We start from the raw sequence: 22,040 nt of genomic DNA on the forward strand, positions 1-22,040 counted from the left end.
CAGGGCAGCTTTTTCTTACCAGCAGTTTGTGCTCTTTGCGGTTGATAATGACGGCAGTTATCTGTTGGTCCATGAAGATCAGGATGGTGCAGAGAAGAGCAGGAATAGTCGCAGCCAAGACTGTCCACCATGGGTTGCGTCCTATCGGATTGATCAACCAACCTCGGTCATCTCTGGTAGGCTGGAGGATCACATCAAAGAGGAGTGAGGCCATGATTCAACCATAACTATGTGGCGTTTTATATCAATTATACTCAATAATTCCTCTATACCTGGAATTTGCTGGGCACCTTCAACTTCTGGGAGGGCACTCCAATGATGTAATCAAGCAGAACCATGACCGCAATAGTGATGAACACTGCAAAGTCACTGATCATAGACCGCACCTGGGAGATAAGAACACCCAGAGATCGGTGGTTACTCATGTGGCATGTCAGCTTTGTGAATGTCTAGTGACACCTTTGCTTAGCGGGCAGTCTTATAGGTTGATTACCTTGGTGGGGAAATAACGACTTGTCTTGAATTGTTTGAGGAAGGCAGACATGAAGAAGGTGGAGAAGAACAAGATGGTGGACCAGAAGAGAACATCTGGGGTGTATGGGCCATGGTGGCCGCACGCCGTCCCAACAAAGTGGCCCTGCAGACCGATGCACTCCTGTAGAGATTCATAGAGCTTATATTAGAACAAAATGGCCTTGAAATAGATCAAAAGACTGTTTTATTTAAATTTTCTGACAGACAGGACGGAGTCTTCAAAGCTTAAAAGGGAAAAAACACAACACAGAAGAAACAAGACAAGCCTTTGGTGTGCTCAGTTACAAACACAGTAGTGAATAATCGATTGAATGTCCTTGTCAGTGTTTGCAAAGGTCCTTAAGAGAGGTTAGAGGTTAGCTGCTCCAGGGAAGGTGAGGAGGTTAGTTGAATGTTAACAAAAGTAAACACGTCGGAGCAAAAGCAGTGTGTGCTATCATGAGGAAGTCACACTGAGATTAGGCGTCAAAGTGTATAAATGTGTGTGTGTTATGTTACCTTGACAGTAAGGTTGGTCCAGGATACAGCAGAGGCTGTGATGTTTCTCTCACTCCACAGTTCTAAGGTTTTATTATTGGGGTTATCAGGCTCTGCACACTTACAGCTGCAGAGAGAGAGAGAGACAGCACAACACAGAAGAGAGTGTTATTTTTCTGACAGAAAATGATGCTTTCATCACTTAAATGAGGCCAGACATAAAGGGGAACGGGGTGCAAGGGTGTGATCTGAAGGCTTGTAGAGGAGAGCAGGAACGAAAAGACAACAAGGGTGAAGCCACACAGTGAGGAGATGCTTGCAGAGAGAGAATGACAGCTATATATAGAGGGATCCAGGGATGACGTATTTTTGTAGGCCAACACGGAAGTTAGCATCGCACCTCGACAAAAAGCCAATGTGATATTTCCATTGGATTTCGGATTACTTGATACTTAAGCGTTTTGTTCAGCAAGATAATCTTCACAAATGAACACCACTTTTCAGATTTTTGAAGTGTGAATGCAATCTGCAGAAGTAAAAAGCTAACGTTGGGCTATAAAGGAACTACACTACGGTAGTACTAACAATGAGGCTGTAAAGGCGGACGAGTCGGCGTGATGAAGTTTAGTAGTCTCATTTAGCCACTTTGTCTTTTTTAAGACGAGTAAAAGTTTCATAATTCACGAGTGAGATATTTACTGACGTATTTTACGTCAGAGAACAAAACATTAAAATCTCTAAGCTTGTGTTAACCACAGACCTTATTTCAAGCATCTAACTAAAGTCCCGTTCAACAAACCCATCGACTTTGAGACGAGGGAACTGGAAGTGTAAAACTCATTTCTGGGTTTTACGACTCATCCCTGCAGCACTCTATACTTAGAGAAGAACAATGAACAATAAATAAACTACCAGGTGAGCCAGCAGAGTGAACCATTTGCTACTCACAATGCCAGTGTGAGTTTGTCCAGATCGCTGTGTGTATTGAAGGGGTAGACTTCTCCCAGGTGGACGAGCTTCTCCAAGGCCTCGTAGATGAAGATGAGGCAGATGAGGGCGGCGAAGGCCTCCTCTGTGAACCGAGTGATGTAGCACACCAGAGAGCTAGCATCAGTGGCAACCAAAATGAAACACAGCACGGCCGTCCATAGGCCGATGCAAGTCCTCAGCGACAGATAGGACAGGTCGTAGTCCCTGGTGTGAGAGGAGAGGAGAAGAGAGGAGGGGATGACGAGGAATACATTATCGGTTAGCAAAGGACTGTGGCAGTGATAATAACATTTGTCACAGGCAGGTTGTTGTATACATACTTGCAAAACTTGAAGAGGATTTTCTCAAAAACCAGTACAGGACCTGTGCTGCCCAGAATGGTGAGAGGCTGACCAGCAAACACAGAGTAGGCTATTCCAGTCATAGACGCACCGAGTAAGGACTCTATGGCGCTCTACAGCACATGGTGGAAAGAGAGAGTGTATGGCTCGTATTCAGTAACATCTACAATGTCTATGCTGTATTCATAATGTTCTAATCCATAAACTGTATATAAAGATGGATGACATGACAGCTCTCCAAAAGTGAAGCCAAAACATCTGGATCGCCCCCTGGTGGCTGGCTGCAGTATAGGTCATAAATCCCGCCCCCTCCATGTTATCTGATGGGACATGGGCCAAACTAAAAAATCAAAGTACACGTCAAATACATTTTTACCAAAGATGGTTTCTGTCATTTTAGGTAGTTCTTATCACGCTGATGTATTTTCAAGTGTTAATTTTTCTGTTAAAGGGACTATTTGTAACTTTCAGAAATGCTTGTTAACAGCGACACCTGTGGCCTTGAAATCAACGAAAGTCAGCGTCAAGCTCGCGCTTGCTCGCTCTAAATAGACATGGACGAACATCGCTCAAAACAGTGAGGCGACACACGTCAGCTAAAAGCACAATATCACTCTTTATTTCAGCTGCTTGGCAGTAATGTTAGCTGACCAGACGGAGGTCTCATGAATCAATGCTGATCCTAGTGTTGGCTTTTCCTGCCTCAGCGCAGGCTCAGGCAGCGGGGCTATTCAACGAGTTACGTTATCGCCTCCCGACTGCAGCCGGCAGCCGCAGGGAGACACCGGCACCCGGTCGGTAACGAGACAACAACGTAACACGTGGAGGAGCCCCGTCACTTCATAAGACACGGAAAACCTCTGTTGGTCTGGAGGAGCTGCAGCATTTATTTCTGCACAAACGTCCCCTGTACATTCACTAGATATTCTCAGAGCTAAACTAACTCTTCTGCAGTGTGGAGTGAGCGCATGTTCACGTCTAGTAGAGGTGGAGCGAGTACGCGAGAACGCGCGCTCTGTCTGAGTGAAGGTAAGCAGGCAGCGGAGACGAGGCTCCGGTCACACGCGAGCGCGCATATGCGAACGCGCATGTGTGGCGACCCGCTACATTTATACGCTTAAAAAGTTACAAACAGTCCCTTTAAGTTTGTTTTTAATTAGTTATTTGATGCTATAAAAAGGGGTGAGATATCAGGATTGACAGCTGTGATTGACAGCAGCTCTACGTGAAGTAGTCGCAGAGCCGAGGCTCGGGATTTATACAAGAGAGGAGATGTAACTTTAACTTTCCATAACCGTCACGAGTCTGTGTAATAGAACGTGTCAGTTTGATCATAAATGTAGTTTTAGAGATATTATGGTTTGCTACTGTGGTGCTAGCGTAGCAGTTAGGTGGCTCACGCTAACAAGCTGCGGCAGTGCTCGGCTCGTGATTGGCTCGGGCAGGTGTGTGGGCGGGACCTCGATACAGCAGCTCCAGTCCCCCGATCACTACGGCACAGACTCTGGCCCCAAATGACCTTAAAATCTCAAGATGGCAGCTCCTGTAACCGGGATATTTTGGCTTCACTCCGTGGTAACGTGTCGTCCATCTTTATATAAAGTCTATATGTTCTAATCTCACTGCAGTATGTGTCTGAGTGCCCTTACGATGCGTCCCTCTGTCGCCTCCCCCAGCAGTCCTCCGAAGGTGATGACAGGAGACATGCAGGCACAGTAGAGGAAGAGGAAGGAGGCCACACACTGCAGGCTCAGACCGTCCTTAAAGTCACTCAGATAGAACGGAGCTTTCCTCTTGATGTCCAGGATCAGACCACCAAACAGCCTGATCACGGCACACAACAAAAGAAGAGAGATGCTGAAGTTAAGAGCACAATCTGGTGAAGAGATAGGTAATGTCAACTCCTGAATCATTGTGAGAAGTTAAACCACTGAAGGTCAGCAAAAACGACATTTTCAGTGTTAACTTATTGTTTAAGAAATAAAAGGAAGATCGTTTTGGTGCGTTTGTCTTTCAGGCTATCACACTTTGGTTGTCACTTGCTTGTTCCACGTCAGCTCCTCACAAATCCAAATTTAGATTTGGTGGCCTCAGCAACTGACAAACATGGCGGAGGGTGCTATAACTCAGCCCCAGGCTTCCACACATCCCTTCAGAAAACATAACAGGTGCTAATTCCATGTGTTCCACAGGTTGTTTTTAATGACAGCATAGCTATCCTGATATTTACCATTCCTGGGTATCTGTTTTATATTCACCATGTATTATAGCAGCCATTACTGAAGCAACAAGCCTGAGTAATCAACCTGCAAATGACAGCTCACCTTCCGGTTCTCTGCAGCTCTGGCCCGTGGTGCTCAGCATGTAGTTCTTCCTCTACCTGGCAGACTGTGCCATTAGGGACTCCTGGCATCTTTCTCTTCTCCTGCAGGCACCCAATAACAGACAAATCAAATTATAGCTCAACAATTACATTCATATACACCACTCTTAGTTTTAGTGCACCTGATCAAAGTTGTAGCTACTGTCAAACCTGAAAAGTACATCTCTATGTCATCAAAGCTGTGTACCTGAGAGGGGACATTCTTTGGGGGCTCGATGCGGATGGAGGGGTCCCACTCTCCTGGCGGCAGGACCGTCACCTGGTCCAGAAATTCATCTATCCCAGCCAGCAGGTCACTTCTGTCCTTTGCCTTGTAGGCTACATCATGGAAGATCTGGTCCAGACAAAAGTGAAGGACAGAGGAAACTTAACTGGCTGCCTTTGTTGAGATTTGATTTGTTCTGTGAAGGTCTCTGAAGTTTGATTTTTAATTGACGGAGCGTTCTTACTTCATCTGTCATGATGGTCGCCATGGAGCGTCCAATTTCGTGGTATTGCTGAGCCTTTCCGTCTGGGCCCAGGAGAATGAAGAGGAACCTGATATTTGTCAGCAAATGATTTAGAGTATGTCACGCATTCCTGGATTATTGAATTTGCATTTTTATTTTATGACTAAACCACTGTTTATGTGGCCGATCTACCTGGTAGGTATGGGGACCTCAGTGAGTCCAGAGAGCAGCACAGCAGGGGAGAGGCGGACAAAGGCCACAATGGGCCTCTCCAGGAAGTCCAACTCTCCCACCAGTACATTTGAGGCCTCTGCACCCTCTGGGATCTTCTTCATGAAGTGCATGTCCACCTGATGAGACAAGGCAGAAGTTAACATCAGTTAAGAATACAAAGAAAAAAAAATCTTAATACCTACAGTGGTACAGTGATATCCTGTTACTTCAGAACCAACAGTGCAATGTCTTCAGAGTTGTACATAAAGCTGTCCCACCACAGGTGCAGCCTAATGCCAGAGAACCTGAAATGCTAGTCAGTGCTACTGTAGCGGTATTAAACACACTTTCCAATCCTCACGATTTTCCCAGGAGACCCTAGTTTTTCATCGCCCTGCCCAGGTTTCCCCCCGGGGTCACAATCATCCTGTGTTTCCCCCCGATTCATGACAACATTTTCACATCTCTTTTTCTTTTTCGTTATCACAACCTGTTTCTGGCACTGTACATCGTGTATAAGCCCAACTGTTTCCACCCGGACCAGCAGTCCTCAACCATGGGTCCCAGGACCCCCCAGAGGTCCTTGAGGGAGCTTCTGGGGGTCCCCAAAGAATTGGGGAATAGTTTATTTTCACTATTTAATTTACTATAGAAGTAAGCTCAATGTGAGTAAGAGTCATAAGCGTGATTATTGTGATCATAGGTTTCATCTCCACGGTTATCTCCTCAACTGTTCTAATCTTAATCATATCTAACGACCAAAATCTTTTTATATGAAGGTCCCTGAAGAAAATTTTATCAAATGTGGGACCCTGACCTAAATGTGTAAATCAATTTAGGGGTCCTTGGCACAAAAGAGGTTGAGAACCACTGACAAGGACAACAATACAGCTACACCAAATGTCATATCCTAGCATGCACGTGACGCGGAAGAGAGCACACATCACAGCACGCTCTCATTTTGCTACAAAAAGTTGTTGTTGTGTTGCGCATCCATGAAAATTGGTGAATATTATTCTGTATTCTTAGCTGAGAATTATTAAAGTATTAAAGTATTTAACATAAAATGCTGTTGCATTGTACCTACTTATTATTTTGATATGTTCATTCTTTAACCCTTGTGTGGTGTTTGGGGTCTGTGGGACCCGTTTTCAATGTTTACTAAAAGAAAAATGATGTGATTCATAATTTTTTCAACCTCAGACTCATTGGCCTTGGCTCATTTTCTATGAAGAACATATAAAAGAACACATTTTTCAATGACTGCACACTGTACACCCCCCTACACAATTATATTACATATGTGATGTTCGGGTCCTCTGGACTCCCGAGGGAGATAAATGTGTGGAAATTGTAGGTGCTGTGTACAGTACCTACACTCTGTCATCCTCTGACCTGGGCCTGCTGTAAGTGTGTGTGTGTGTGTGTGTGTGTGTGTGTTTGTGTGTGTGTGTTTTTGTTTCTATATGTGTGTGTGAGTTTTGTCTTTCTGCTCCTGCTGTTCCATTTCAAGCACCGACACCTGTCTGCTCCCACATTCTCACACATTTTGCCCTCTGTCTTGCGGGAACTAGTCTATATTTTCTCACACTATATCCCAGCTGCAAATTGGCTGTGTGGCTCCTTATCGCAATCGATCAAGATGGCAAAAAGACTCTCTGCTCAGAGGGCTTTAGAAATGATTTTAGAAGAGAGAGAACTTTTGGAAGAAGAAGATGAAGAGGAAGAGTTTTCAGAATATTAGGATCACATTTCTGTCAATTCAGAGTCTGACAATGAGTATGAAGAAGAGGATGAGACTGTCCATCAGGCAGCTCAAAAACGAGCCCCTCAGCAGCCAGCAAGTGGAGAAATATGGATGTCAAAAGATGCAACACACACACAGTAAAACTCTGCCCCTCATGTGTTGTATAAGCTGGCATGAATAGGCTATGTGTTCAATGGGGTTCGTGTTGTGTAGACTGACATGAATTTGAATTAAGTTCAAAGAAATAAACATCAAAAAAAACATTGTTTCATTTATATTTGTTCAAGATAAATGTTTTTTTCCACCCATATCTTCATTATAATTGATTTTTATTTTTTATTACATTTTATCACAAAAAACAAATAGCACTTTTGTTCATAAATAATATCCTACAGAAGTAAATGGCAAATATTAACCATATGCTGTCTATATTGCTTGTAATTGGGATAAAGTAAACATCTGTTAAGTATTTTTACATAAATTGTTATGGCTGTATTGATTTAAAAACCCAATAATGGGGTGGATCCAACAGACCGGCAGACATTGGCTGAGTAACAAAAACATGAACACCACACAAGGGTTAAAAGTCACCTGAATGTAGGAAACAAAGTCTCTGAAACTCAATTTTTTTTCCGGGGAGGACCCCCAGATCTCCAGCTTTGGTTTCAAACTCCCTGTTTTTTAGGTCTCAAAGTTGGCAAATATGATATTAAACTGTACAGATATGCACTCAAAATCCCAGGTGGAAATGAATGGCTAAACGGAAGCTTTTATCTTTGCCCTACGTGACTGTACTTAACAGTTTTACAGTGATGGGCTGGCGCTGTGGGGTGCACTTTGAACAAATGTAGTTGCTTCCTAGGGGGCACCATGTGACCTAGTTGTAGACAACACAGTACACCAAACATTGATTACAGATCTCAGCAGGGTGCTACAGTACATGTATAAAGCTAGTACAACCAAAAAAAGATCTAACACTGCTGTTGTCCGATGTGTTGAACACATCTACCCTTTTCTTTACTCATATTCTATTGTGTTCTTCACGGCATCCATCCACCCATAAACAGCGTGCACTGAGACACTGGTTCACAACCTTTTTCTTTCAGGGACCCCTTTCCATCATTGAGTAATTAGACGACTGAACGAGCGAATTGGATGCATTTTGAGCAGATTATTTCCTGTGAATTTTGCATCAGAGATGATTTTTCCTGTTGTTTTTAGTAACTTTTAGAGCAATTCTCTGTACTGTGTAGTTTTTATTTTTATTTTTTTTAACAATCATACATACTTAATAAGCTTCTTTTCAGAAAACTTCAGTGTTTTCTTCTCCCTGACGCTTGGACATTGTTCTATCAGGTCTTTGGTTGTTTTAACTGCGCACTTTTCTAATGCAGAACGAGGCTGTTTAGCAGAAAGGGAAGGCTCTGTGAATATAGCTTGTGTTCAGAGTGCCTGCTTGTTTACCTTGCTGAGGTCCACTTGGGGGTTGTCGTGTCCGCCACCGTTCTTAGCAGGATCTGTAGATGGCGGAGGCTGGGGAGATGTGGCTGACCCTGCTAGACAGTAAGAGTGTGGATGTGTGCATATGAGAGAGAGAGAGATGATCAGAGTTAGTACAAATATCTATAATTGGCCTGCCAAGTGCAAAGTGAAAAAAAAACTATGAGGTCAGTAATGCTTAGCTGCAGGTTTGTCAGTCTGTCCCTAAAAGCATGAAAATCTTGCTTTTCTGTGTGTCTGTCTGTTAACTTAGTCTTGTCACTTTTAGGCTCCTCATGTCTACTTTTATTCCCTACTAGTTTTTCTTCATCCATCATTGTGATGTAATCTTATTATATCAAACAAATCTGTCTCTGACTAATATAATTATAAGTCAAGTCATATTTCTAAGACTTCATATCGATTCTGCAGACAGATGAACAAAAGTAATTATAATCTAAATCCATGACAGTGGATTTCTACATTTGATTCATACCAAGAAACGATGTGTAAAACGATGACTAAATGTAACACGTGGTGTACAGTGTGAAACCCACCTGTCAGATGGGACTCAGACTGTTTGCGGGTTCCCTCGGCGATGGAGCGCACCATGGGCATGAGGTTCTTCTTCTTCTCGTTCTGGTGGTGGTGTCTCTTCAGCAGAGCCTCGCGCACCTTCACCCTCACACTGTCGTCCAGCTCATGGGACGCCTCCTGGTGGTCCAGCACCATGTCTGCAAAGAAACACGCACATGCTCATGTTAATCAGACTTCAATTCAAATGAAGGATATCACACAGCTTTTATTATAAGTATCTATGTATTTCTGCTATTTTGATCAGAACTTTATAAGAAATCTTGTTAATCCTCTAAGACCCGACCGACATTACTGTCTTTAAGTGGCTGTAGCGGGCTCAATCTTGAGTCTAAAATGAAGAGTGAGACCGTTTTTCAAAACTTGACCTCAATGTATAAAATGACCTGTGGTGACTTCTAGGATAATCACTGCCTCATGAAGCTTTAAAACCACAAACTAGAGACCTAGGGCATTCAGAAGATGTATGGCTTACCTAGCTATTTGACAATAAGGGGGTTGCTGAGCAGTTTCCAGAACAGAAATGCTCGCCATCCAATCGCCGAAAAATGCAATTCTTGCAGAAATCTCCAAATATCAATAGTTTTGATACCAAATCACAAATGTACTTCTTTCTGTGGTGTTCTTCAAGGTCTTGGTGTCATAATGTGGTATTTTGGAGGGATTTTTGATCAATTTTATCAATTCTCTAGTGGTTAAAAAGGTCAAATGTAGCATCAAACCTGTCTGTATCAACCCAAACATTGGTGCAACAACTTATGAGGCATAAGTGAGCATGGGAATGGCCATCACAAACTTCTATCATAATGTTCTAATCCCTTATACACTTTTACAATTTAATCAATTGCATGTCAAATTAATCTTCAGATTCCCAGCTTTCAGATGATGTACACCTCTTCGTTGTGACATAAACTGTTGACCTGCTATAGAAGACCCCCCAGGTCTATGTGGGTAAAGAATCCTAATGCTCTGACTACAGAGCCTTCCTTGAACTATGAAATATTTGCTTTTCCCTTTAATTTCTCTTGTTAAAATGTACTAATCTGTCAACATGTAAAGGCAGAGAGCAGAGAGCAGAGAGCAGAGAGCAGAAAGCAGAAAGCGTGTGTTGGAAGTGGTCGGTCAATATGTGTCCAACGTAACGTCAGGTCATGCGGGACTGCAGAGAATAATCACCATCTCTTTATCTCTATCGCCCCTTCTGCTCTCCTCTCTCTTCTCTTTTTCATACTGACTTGCTGAGTCAGCACCGGATCTTTCCTTCCTTCTTTCCTTCCCTCCCTCCTCCACAGTCAATCAAAGTGTCGGCCTATCACACACACACACACACACACACACACTGCAGTGCCTGCATTCATTCTCAGCATACTTCAAGGCCAGGGCTAATGTGTCGAGCTCAGCGCCAGTATAATCAGCCATGTTAATAAGGACAGTGCCGAGAGAACCGCCTGAAGTTAAACCCACAAATGGTGCATCTAACGAAGCCTCCACGCAGACTTCATAGACTTGAGATGGATCATGTTCCTTCTAATCTGAGACTACAGCTCTGCCTCCTCCGGGTGCATCACTTGACTGGTGATCTTCAGTTACTTTTATGACAATGTCATACATTCAACAATATCTGTCATGTTCAAAGAACTGGTGTATGGATTAGACTATGCATTTTATGCAACTCCAAGCATTTCTATTACATTCTCTTGCTCTCAGTTTGCTTCACTTCCAGAAAATAAACAAGTAAAGAAATAAAGAACTTTCAGTAACACATCATTTTACAGGTCCGCAAATTTCATGGTGATTAGGTGATAATTAGCAAGTAACCTATTTTAAATTTCTTTGGAATTACTGCAAATTACCCCAATATTTACCTCAAAATATATCAAAAATTACTTCATTATAAACATTATTTAATAATTATATTCCGCTATTTCCCCATAGCTGGTAATTTATTTAATACATTTCAGTGAAAAGAATACAAAGTTAATTGATATGCATTCTACATACATTATGCCATTATATATTTAATAATAAAATAATACATTTAATTTATTTGCAAATAACTTCTTTTAAATTTCTTTAAAAACTCCCTGGATCATTACATTAACTACCAGGTTACATCTGTGTAGACAATAAGTCACACAATGGCGAGATTTGTGCCTGATAAGAAGTGTCTTCTATTAGTTTCGGTTTTCAACCTCTGATGAAGAGCAGCAGCTTCTCAAGCCTAAGGGCCCTATTTTAACCATTATATGCTATTTTAGCATTAAAAATTAAATAATGTCTATAATAAAGTAATTTTTGATACATTTTGAGGTAAATATTGGGGTAATTTGGCACTAATTCCAAAGAAATTTCAAATAGGTTACTTGCTAATTATCACCTAATTACCATGACCTGTAAAATGAAGTGTTACCGAACTTTCTCGTCTCTATATCCTCCACCACCATGGCTACTGTTTGTGGAGTCCAGGTGCTGCTGGCAGGAGTCACATGGAGAAGAGAGAGAAGTGAGATGAGCAGTGGAGAGCTGGAGAAGAGGAATGACTGCAGGCAACAAGGCCGTTCAGGCTGTAAACCTGTCATAATATGACCATGAGGAAGACTGACTGATGGAGAGCCTTGAACCACGTAATCATTTGTATGTGTGTATGGACATGCATGTGTATGTGTGTGTGTGTGTGGATGGACCAAGCCCCCAGGAAAAGCGCCGAGCTTTAAAGCAAATTTTTGTAGGGGCCAAACGGCGGTACTACAACTTCTGTGTCCGTCACGTGATGCCATTGGGCCCAAAAATACTTTTTCCCATAGACTTTCATTGGGAAATCAGCACATTTTTTTTTTTTAGGTAAATCATCATCATCAATTATTTAAATCATTAGCTCCTAAAAGTTGTAAAATGTACTAATAGCTGAATCCAGAGTTATTTCTCTTCCTCCGTTCATGTGAATGAGCCCCAGACCGCGGCTGGAGCGAGGGCTGGAAGGCGGAGTTAAAGGAAATGCTACTGCGCCTGCTCTATGGGCCCAATGGATGCGGAAGATCGCCGGATGATCCGGGTACTTTATCACTCGTCAGTCGAGCCATTTTGGCTTCATGCGCCACTGAGCAACTCTCATAGGAATTAACGGGAGCCCACCTACAACGCTGTATCCAGTTGTCTTTACACATCCATAGGATGGAGAGGAACGTGAAATATAATTTTCAGACAATTCTTTACATGTGTTTAAATTTATTTAATGACTAAATTGTAGATGACCGTGTAGCTAGAAGTGCTGAACCATTTGTTCATTTGTGCGTTCGTTCATTTGTTACTTAAAACTGTGGTCATTCACTCACTCATGGACGTACATGCTTATCCAATTGTGTGCCTGCATGCAAATTACAGGTGCGTAGTTAATTGCATACTTGCATGCAAATGAGCTTGAACTGCACTGGCAGCAGCTTTATCTATTTGTAGATTTTAATGCAAATCAGGTTCAACAGAAGTTCAGCTGCAGTATTCCAGGAAAACAAACACAGAGCAACCACTAACTAAGCCTTTACAGCCACTGGTGGACTGTAAGTATGGACTGACACTGGACAGAGTTGTGCTTGTTCATGTTTACATCTCAAGAGAGTAATTTAGACTTTTCTAGGATTGACAACTCGAGTCTGTGTGTGTCTGCTTGTGTGTTTTATTTCTACATCCAGCATGATGATGATGCTGCCCGCAGGCCTGTACTGTTTGTGTGTCTCCTCCTCTCGTAGTTAGGAGGATAAATCGATTTGTAGGAGACATCCAGCGGGCATCTCGGCTGAGATATGGAGTCTGTTTTATATCATTGAATGTGATATTTACTCAAAGACAGCAGCAAGAAGTGATTTAGAGAGCAGGAAAGAGAAAGACAAATTATTTGAAGAAGCGACACCAGTCACTTACACCAATGATAAAAACTGATTTATTACAATGTCCTTATGAAAAGCTGTTCAAACAGAGCTTGCCTTTTTCTCTCAGGATAGATAGCGATCTGGCAGTTGGTCAAATTCTCACCTGCTATCTCTTCGATGCTGTCAGCGTGCATGTCAAGCAACACGCTGCCATTGATGATGCAACTGCGAAGCTCAAACAGGCTGTGGAGGGACAGAGTAGCGACGTAGGGCTTGCTCCACCTCTCCCCTCCGTCCTCCACGTCTTCCTCAAACTTCAGCCACCTGCGAGGTAAAGACAGGCGAGAAGTTGGCGAGTAGAAGTAAATGTGAAGTGTTATTAGTTTTATCTTTCAAATTCTATTCATCAAATTTCTAACAACTTAAAAAAGAGAGCCAAAGAGGTTTCTTAAGTTGGTTAAGAGTAGAGATGACTGCAGTACAGAGACAGAGGTGAACACACACAACTTTTGAATCATCTAGAGAGATTGAACAAAATATCATTGGTCATGATGAATACTATCTAAAGCAATATATTTAATTCAGCAGCAAGGTAGATTTAGCCTATTATTTGCAATGAATGTGAACATTTCATAGGGTGTTACACCATTTTGTTTGCCAACAACAAGCATAAAGCTGGCATTGATTTTGTTTGCTATTGTCATTGTCATTGTGGTACTAAATTTTCCAGTCCGCAAATTTCATGGTAATTAGGTGATAATTAGAAAGTAACCTATTTGAAAATTCTTTGGAATTACTGCCAAATTACCTCAATATTTACCTCAAAATGTATCAAAAATTACTTTATTATAAACATTATTTAATAATTATATGCTAAAATAGCATATAATGGTTAAAATATGGCCCTTAGGCTTGAGAAGCAGCTGCTCTTCATCGGAGGTGGAAAACCAAAACTAATAGAAGATACTTCTGTCTCACCATTGTGTGACTTATTGTCTACAAAGAAAGTAACCTAATTTTACGAAATTTCAAATAAGTTATTTGCTTATTATTATCATCTATTTATCAGCAGACATGGAAATAAAGCATATCAATTAACTTTGTATTCTTTTCACTGAAATGTATTAAATAAATTACCAGCTATTGGGAAATACCGCAATATAAATATTAAATAATGTTTATAATAAAGTAATTTTTGATAAAGTTTGAGGTAAAAATTGGGGTCCCACACATACATCAACCTTATGTCTTTTACATTGTGGTTTACATCATTCCCTCCCAGTAGAGATGCTTTTGATGTAAATATCAACCACACAATAAGAGGGAAAAGGTTTGACATTAGCAGGTGAAACTCAGATTTGGCATTTGAGCAGCATGAATGAGATCACAGCAGTGATTCGCTCCTCTCTTTGGAGCTTTTCGCCTTGAGCAAACCGACCGAAAAATGATCCACTAAGCTGTAATGTAACTACCACTTGTACACATTTCTTTTTGTAACAATACAGCTGTAGAGCTGCCGGGCTGTCAGAAGCTTTATTGCCAAGCATTGTTGCCAACAGCTCCCAGAGGAGATCCTGACCTGGCTGTTTCCTTCCACTCAGCATCCTTGCCATCCCTCACACAGATCTCATCCAGCTCAGTGAACAGCTCGTGGGCCACGTGTTCAGCATCCTCCTCTGTGCCTAGAATGAACTGCACCCGCTGGGACGGCGTGTCTGATGAAGCGAGATGATGTGAGGGAGTTACGAGAGGTGAAATGTGGTTCTCGAAAGACTTTCACAAACATACACAACTCTGCTTACTTTGTCTAAACATTCCTTTTAAATGACTACTGGCCCCGAACACACACACACACACACACACACACACACACACACACACACAGCACATGCGCACACACATGCAACATGCTGACTAGTTCCTGGTCTTTGGTAGCTAATTAGTAGGATTGTCAATTTTAGCCTGGGGTGCTGTATGTGTGTGTGCAAGCATGTGAACAGTATTGATAGGCCTTGTTTAACAATACTACCTCCTCTTTGGGTGCAAGTATGCATGCATGTTCTACACAGAGCCATGACAAAAGGTCTATGTTTTCCATCTCTCTCTGACCGATAAATGACTGGATGAGCCTAAAAAAATACTGGATTTGAAAAGCAAAAGACACTGACAAGAGGTTTTATGTGTGTTACCGTGACTGGAGGTGGCCGTCTCACTTTCCTCGCTTTGTTGTGTCGCGAGGCTTCCCGCCCTTCTGTCTCTCTTGCGGTGGCGAGAGCCGTGGGGCTTGTGATGACGGTGGCTCTGCCGAGGCATCCGAACCCCAACAAACAGAGCCCTGTGGCCTGAAAAAGAGGCGAGAGGAGAGATTTTAATTTGTATTACTGAGTAATGCTTTTATACACATACTTGGTGTCGTGGTTTACTGTCACATTTAAGTGCAACTAGAGTTTATTCCACAAAAATATTGTTCAGCACAGCATTGGAATATCCATAAAACATCATCATGGTGATATTAATGCCCATAAAGATTGTGGAGATTTCAGTAATTGCAGCATAGAGAAATACAGAAGAGGATGATATAAAGAGTACTTTATTATATATGAATACTAATCTAATAAAGAATAAAGCTGTCCATCGTCTTCAGATGAGCCTCAGGCCTTCCTTAACTGTGTATATGTAAATACACTTAAAGGAACTCAATGCGAGATTGGGAGCATTTCTATTGTCTCTCAACAGCTCTCAACGTGGCGGACAGCGAGCCAGCAGCTCACAGCTAATGGTGCTAAGAGAGCAGACAACGGCAAAAGTGCGGACAGAGATAACAGTGTTTACCTGAGAGGGAACTGGAGGGTAGGTGCTACGCTTCCAGAACGACACCGTTGTTTCAGATTGCATTATTGGCTGTAAACGCCATATGAGAGCAGTGCAGAGCGGCGTTCGGGCACGCTCACATGCACTATAAGCACGCGCTGCCATACCGGCTATGTTAACAAAGCACGAAGAAGCTTGGATTACAACACACACAGAGGGAGAGCGACTTCATTCTCTGCTCAGGTAGACTTTACTCCTCTATATCTTTACATAGCAAATCGTTGTTTGCTGTTATATTAATGCTCTAAATATCAAATTTAGAACCTTTAAAGTCTCACAATGAAACTCTTGGCAAGTTATCTGATGAAGGTTGCAACTTAAATGTAATGTCTGTCATTTTTAAAACATTTTTCACTCTAGCCTTGAGAGTGTTGAAGGTCCTAAATTGTGCTCATTTTCAGGTTCATACTTGTATTTTGTGTTTCTACTAAAACCCTTTATTTCTGACAGCTTGTTTCAAAGGCAGAGTTTCTGAATACGGGCTGTGTGTATTTCCCTGTGGATTGATATTTCGACACTTTCACAGTATTTATATACGACTTAAGCCTGCTTTATAATAAAAAAAATATTTATAATATGGGACCTTTAAGAGGATCTTTTTTTAAATCAGATCAGCTCTTCAATTTTGGTCTGCACCTTTCCCAAATGCTGTTTTTGAACAGTCTTTTGATTCTACTTCTTGGCATCTTCCAATAAACAAATGTGGTATAAACCGTTAGTACCGTCACATTTTGTTACCTTTACATTTTGTCTGTTGTCTGTATCCTGTAGTTTTTGTTGTTGCTGTGCTTACCTTCTGTTAATTTGGCAGTTTTTATAATATGTGACTGCAGTTTGTCCCATATACTTTCAAAGATGTTTGTCTGATTATCACACCACTTTTGAAACGGATACATACATGTCCTGTCGTAGGGTTGGGGTGTAATTTTGTCTATTTTCCATAAATACCTACATAAGTACATTTCATTTCAGGCTTTCTGATGAGGTGATATAAAATCCTAATTAGCTGAGGATAAAACTGGCATCTTCCTGTATTCCAGATGGAACAACTGCTGGGGGGGAAAGCAGAGTTGATTAAGGTGCACTGTGGTCTCTCAGCTCAGATGGTTAAAGAGACTGGAAGTGAAAGCCATTAAACTGAGGGTTAGGTCTCTGCTTCCTGTCCCACACTACTCTCAATCTCTGCCATCTGTAATTATCATCAATGCGTGATAATTGAATGTGTTGAATGCACCGAGGATACGCTGACAATAATGGAGTTTTATTTGAATATCAACGACTTCTAAAATGAAAGAATGAATAGTTGAAATAATCAGGCAATTAATCAAATTGGTTTGTTGTGAATAAAATGGATGAAGAAGTGTGTGTTTGTTTATGCATGAGTAATATATTTTGGGGTGCAAACGAGGATACAAAGCTACTGAGCAGCAGCTGAGTGCTACATCTCTGAACGTGTTATTATCCCTCCAGGAAAGCTAGAATGGGCCTAGTGACTGACTGACGAGAAGAATGACAGAAGTGACTCACTCATGCTGAAAGACTTGCTCCATCATACTGTACACACAGTAAGTGTCCTTAGGAGGTCTGCTGTTTGAGGTCAGGTCACTCGTGGTGTGTGGTGAGGTAATTAACTGACCGTATACTGTCCTTAAGCAAGTACAATCCTGAAGTATAGGTACTTTTCTTAAAGATGTATACGTTGTTTAAGATGCCATACTTCTGCTCCACTACATTTCAAAGTGAAATACATGTACTGCACTTTACTCTCTTTACTCCACTTCTTTTAGGCAATCTGATGGATGCAGTTACATTACACATTTTTATGATGAATAATAAAATATGATTCATGGTTAGAGTTTGAACTGGTTAGTGTCAGTGTTATTATGTAGAATATAATTTTCTCCAGCCAAAATGCAAACTGCAGGTGTGAAGGTCGTTAATGGTAACAAAGTGGGCACACGGATCACTATATATACTGTAACAACCAGCAGTAGTATTAGGAGAAGAATAAATAATCAATGTGGACCAGGTATCAGAAGTTCTAAGTCGCGGGCAACAGAGGTGATACAAGACACGGATGACAGTTATGTTTGAAAGGTAAAGATACAGATTTATTCTCTCATATTTCAAAGGTATTAGCATCCAAAAGAGAAAAAAACAAACAAAACAAAACAAAACAAAACTCTTTCCCTTGTAAATATCACTTATTTTCTTTCTTTCAGGTTTAATCAAATCAGGAATACACCCGTCAAGTAAGTATCGGTTTTATTTACGTTTTTCTATTTTATTTCTAGTTGGAATGCTAATTAAGCTTAATGTTATTAGTCAGGCACTCATTAAGTTATTTATTTCTATTTTGTCTTATTATGGTTTTATGAGTCCTGTTTTATGATGCCTTTAAGTCTACAGGTGATTGCACTGTTAGGAAAAAATATGAACAGTTAAAAATAATGGAGCTCTGCTACGGAGAGATAAAAATATCTCTGACGATAATCTTAACTTATGAGACTCTGTGACCATAGCCTGCATATAAAGATGGACGACATGGTCAAAACATCTGGATTGCCCCCTGGTGGCTCGCTACAGTATAGGTCATAAATCCCGCCCCCTCCATGCTAGCGTAGATGCGCCAAATTAAAAAGTAAAATCAATTTTTTTGCTTCAAAGCCCGGCGCTTATCCTGCGGGCTTGGTGTGAGTACATCCAAGTAAGAAACACACAGGCATCGTAACTTCAGCGAGAGATACATCACTTTTGGGTGTGCAGACTTTCTAATTACGTATTTTCACAGTCTTATTCTCCAACAGTTTTACGACCAACTGCGAGTTTCATGACTGTTGTTACATGTAAATACACATTCAAAAGCCTTCTCTTCTGTCACTGCACTACCATCCCTTGCATAACCGTAATTATAAAACCATGAGTCAGAGTCGGTGTTTGGCCAAAGCATGATTACTTAAGAAAAATGTAACTTAATTACCAGTAAATAATGCTAATATTAAAAGTAATCACGAGCCCCTCAGTCATAAAGGTTACATGGTTTTTACTGCAAAATATAATTTTTTATTACAGAACCGGCTCATGTTGTTAACCAGCGCCTAAAATACCATTTGGAACATCTTTTATTACGTAACATTGATCAGCTTCAGCGTTGTTTAAATCACAACTTCTTCTTCTTCTACTTTATAGCCACCATAATGTCATGCAGTTGTATTTATATTGTATACATTTATTCAGAGAGAGAGACATATCAAAATTGCATTTGACTTTATTATTTATTTATTTATTATTTTTATTATTATTATTATATATATACACACACATATATATAAACATATATATACTGTATATATACACAAATATAGAGTACATATATATATATGCCTGAGCACCAGGAGAAACCCCTTGCTGAAATATGATTGATTGAAAAACATATTTGGGGTTTAGAGTGTCCAATTAGCCTACAAGGCATATCTTTGGATATTGTGGGAGGAAACCTGAGCACCAGGAGAAAACCCACGCAGACACAGGCAGAATATACAAACTCTACACAGTGGGAGGAAACCTGAGCACCAGGAGAAAACCCACGCAGACACAGGCAGAATATACAAACTCTACACAGCCGGACAGCTGTTGGTGTCTGTATGAGGCTACAGTGCTAATCACTTAGTCACTATGTCACCCCAAAAGTCAAAGGGATAGTTTGGGTGTTTTGAAGTGGGGTTGTATGAGGTCTTCCATCCACTGTAAGTATCACACCTACTATGGATAAGTACGTCATACAAGCACAAGTACCCCACTTCAAATCACCCAAACTATCGGCGGTCGAGAAAGGAAGATGAAGTAGATGAGGAGGGTGATCGGGGTGGAGGGTGGGTGGAGATGTAGAAGGTGACGGGGCGGCGAGGGAGGTCGAGAAAGGAATATGAAGTAGATGGGGACGAAGGTTGGGGTGGAGGAAAGCCGGAGAGGTTAAGGAGAGAGGAAGAGGGAGTGTCTGATATTGAACCTGAGCTGTCAGCCTCCTCTACCTGACAGTCACTCTTTTTCTTTCTGAACATCCGGCGAAAACAACCCTTCTTCTTCTTCTCCGGCTCCTTTTTTCCCACCACCTCTTCCTGCTGTGTTCCCTGTTTAACCTCAGCTTCCTGCTCCTCCTCTTTCTTTTCCACCTTCTTCTCGAGCATTTTGCTTTTCATCTTCTGTAATGATGTCCTTCGATCCTCGGTCCCCCTGTGAGAAAAGAGTCCTTTCATCTTCTTCTTCATGTCCAGACAGATATCCTCCAGGAGCGTCTTCTCCTCATTCATCTGTTGGACTCTGATCAGCCAGCTCTGGTTACTCTGCTCAAGGTCCGCATTGAACTTGTCCTGAAGGTTCTTGTTGTCATCCAGCATCTTACTGATTTTGTTCATGTAGAACTGGTCTTTGTCACCCATGTCCTGATAGAACTTGACATTCTGTTCCCTGTATTTTAACTCCCAGGATACCTCGCGGTCTTCAAGTTCATTTTTTTTGTGCATCAGCTTTTCTCTAGTCTCAGTAAGCCTCTGAGAGAGATCCGCCTTCTGCTCGCTGAGATCTAGGATTTCAGTGTCCTTTTGGTCGATCTTTTGCTCCAACTGGCTCACCTTCCCCTGGAGTTCAGCCTGGAGTTCAGCCTGTAGTTCCCTGTCTTTCTCAAAGAGGTCACACTGGTCCCTGAGGTCCTTGTTTTCCTCCTCCAACAGTTGAACTTTCCCTTCCAAGTTCTGTTCTATCTCGGAAAGGTTTTCTGAGAGCTCCTTCAGAGCGTTGTATTTTGCCTCCGAGGCTTCTTGGTCCATTAGGAGTTCATCTATTTCGTCCGTCAGCTCCCAAGAGCTTGGTAACGTCAAAGCTTGTCCCATGCTGATGTAAATACTGCAGTCACCCTCGTCGACTGTTAATGTTCAACTGGTTACCAGTCAGCTAACAATATCAGCAAGTGTGTGAGAATCAAATGTGTTGGTGTATCCTTACGAATCGTACGTCAAAGGATGAAAACTTCAAAGCCAACATAGAAGGAAGGCTGATGACATCACAATGTGATGACATCCCGCTGTGATGACATCACAATGTGATGACATTCCACTGTGATGTCATGAGAATGGGATGACATCACAATGTGATGAAATGACAGGTAGTGTCATAGGGAAATACATTCCATCCCCCTCACATCATCATCATCATCATCATCATCATCATCACACTGGGACCAGATTAAAAACAACATGTTGAGTGAAACATCAGCCTGTATTCTGCTATATCTGAACTCTCATTTCAGCTCATAAAACCATTTTTGGAATAAAAAACAGTCATTTTAGGCAGTTCTTATCACGCTGATGTATGTTCAAGTGTTCATTTTTGTGATAAGTTTGCTTTTAATTAGTTATTTGATGCTATGAAAAGGGGGTGAGACATCATGATTGACAGCTGCTCTGAGTCAAGTAGTTGCGCAGCCGGAGGCTCAGCAATTGTGCGAGAGAAAAGGTTTAACTTTAACTTTCCATAACCGTCATGAGTCTGTGTAATAGAAGCTGTCAATTTGATCAAAAATGTAGTTATAGAGATATTATGGTTAGTTATTGTGTCTTTCTAGCCAAACAGCTACCGCGGTGCTAACGTAGCAGCTAGGTGGCTCATGCTAACAAGCTGCGGCGGTGTCATTTTCAGTTGAGAGAGAGCAGAAAGACAGAGCACACAGAGCACCAAGAGAAATGCTTTAGAAGGCTGCTGTGCAAGCTTTTTATATGTTTGCTCCACCCCTATGTTGTGTGAAGTATCAATATCTTCACGGGAACCATATTTTGCCGCCCCCGCAGCGTGGGAAATATCAAAGTTCTCGCGAGAATGATGTTTCCCCTCCCCCATGTCGTGTGAACTATCAGTGGTTCTCGCACTAATAATAATGATAATAAATTAAACTTATATAGCGCTTTTAGAGGACTCAAAGACGCTTTACAATATCGGGGGAGACGGTGTGAAACAAACAGGGGACAGACGACACACACAGGTGCACTCACATTCATACACACGGACAAATGGGTACGGGGAGGGGGGGCTAGGAGTAGGCAGAGG

At 41.6% G+C, this 22,040-nt stretch overlaps 1 protein-coding gene across 3 annotated transcripts in view; it reads right to left on the reverse strand.

The window, feature by feature from the left end:
- The window catches only part of slc4a8 (solute carrier family 4 member 8), a 48,693-nt gene that overhangs the window by 5,633 nt on the left and 21,020 nt on the right, over window positions 1-22,040 (reverse strand). For 2 of the 3 annotated variants that reach the window (XM_037773337.1, XM_037773324.1), the window contains exons 3-18: window positions 15,260-15,412; window positions 14,650-14,785; window positions 13,234-13,394; window positions 9,171-9,347; window positions 8,599-8,690; window positions 5,367-5,524; window positions 5,175-5,262; window positions 4,913-5,059; window positions 4,667-4,767; window positions 3,992-4,166; window positions 2,322-2,455; window positions 1,960-2,205; window positions 1,033-1,138; window positions 494-655; window positions 273-386; window positions 20-181 (exon numbers count right to left, since the gene is read on the reverse strand). In XM_037773337.1, the coding sequence (XP_037629265.1) occupies window positions 20-181; window positions 273-386; window positions 494-655; window positions 1,033-1,138; window positions 1,960-2,205; window positions 2,322-2,455; window positions 3,992-4,166; window positions 4,667-4,767; window positions 4,913-5,059; window positions 5,175-5,262; window positions 5,367-5,524; window positions 8,599-8,690; window positions 9,171-9,347; window positions 13,234-13,394; window positions 14,650-14,785; window positions 15,260-15,412 (2,312 nt within the window). The remainder of the gene's footprint in view (window positions 1-19; window positions 182-272; window positions 387-493; window positions 656-1,032; window positions 1,139-1,959; window positions 2,206-2,321; window positions 2,456-3,991; window positions 4,167-4,666; window positions 4,768-4,912; window positions 5,060-5,174; window positions 5,263-5,366; window positions 5,525-8,598; window positions 8,691-9,170; window positions 9,348-13,233; window positions 13,395-14,649; window positions 14,786-15,259; window positions 15,413-22,040) is intronic. The other variant, XM_037773332.1, reaches the window with a different exon arrangement.

The sequence above is a fragment of the Sebastes umbrosus genome, chromosome 1 (assembly GCF_015220745.1).
Source record: "Sebastes umbrosus isolate fSebUmb1 chromosome 1, fSebUmb1.pri, whole genome shotgun sequence".
In the NCBI taxonomy this organism is placed as follows: domain Eukaryota; kingdom Metazoa; phylum Chordata; class Actinopteri; order Perciformes; family Sebastidae; genus Sebastes; species Sebastes umbrosus.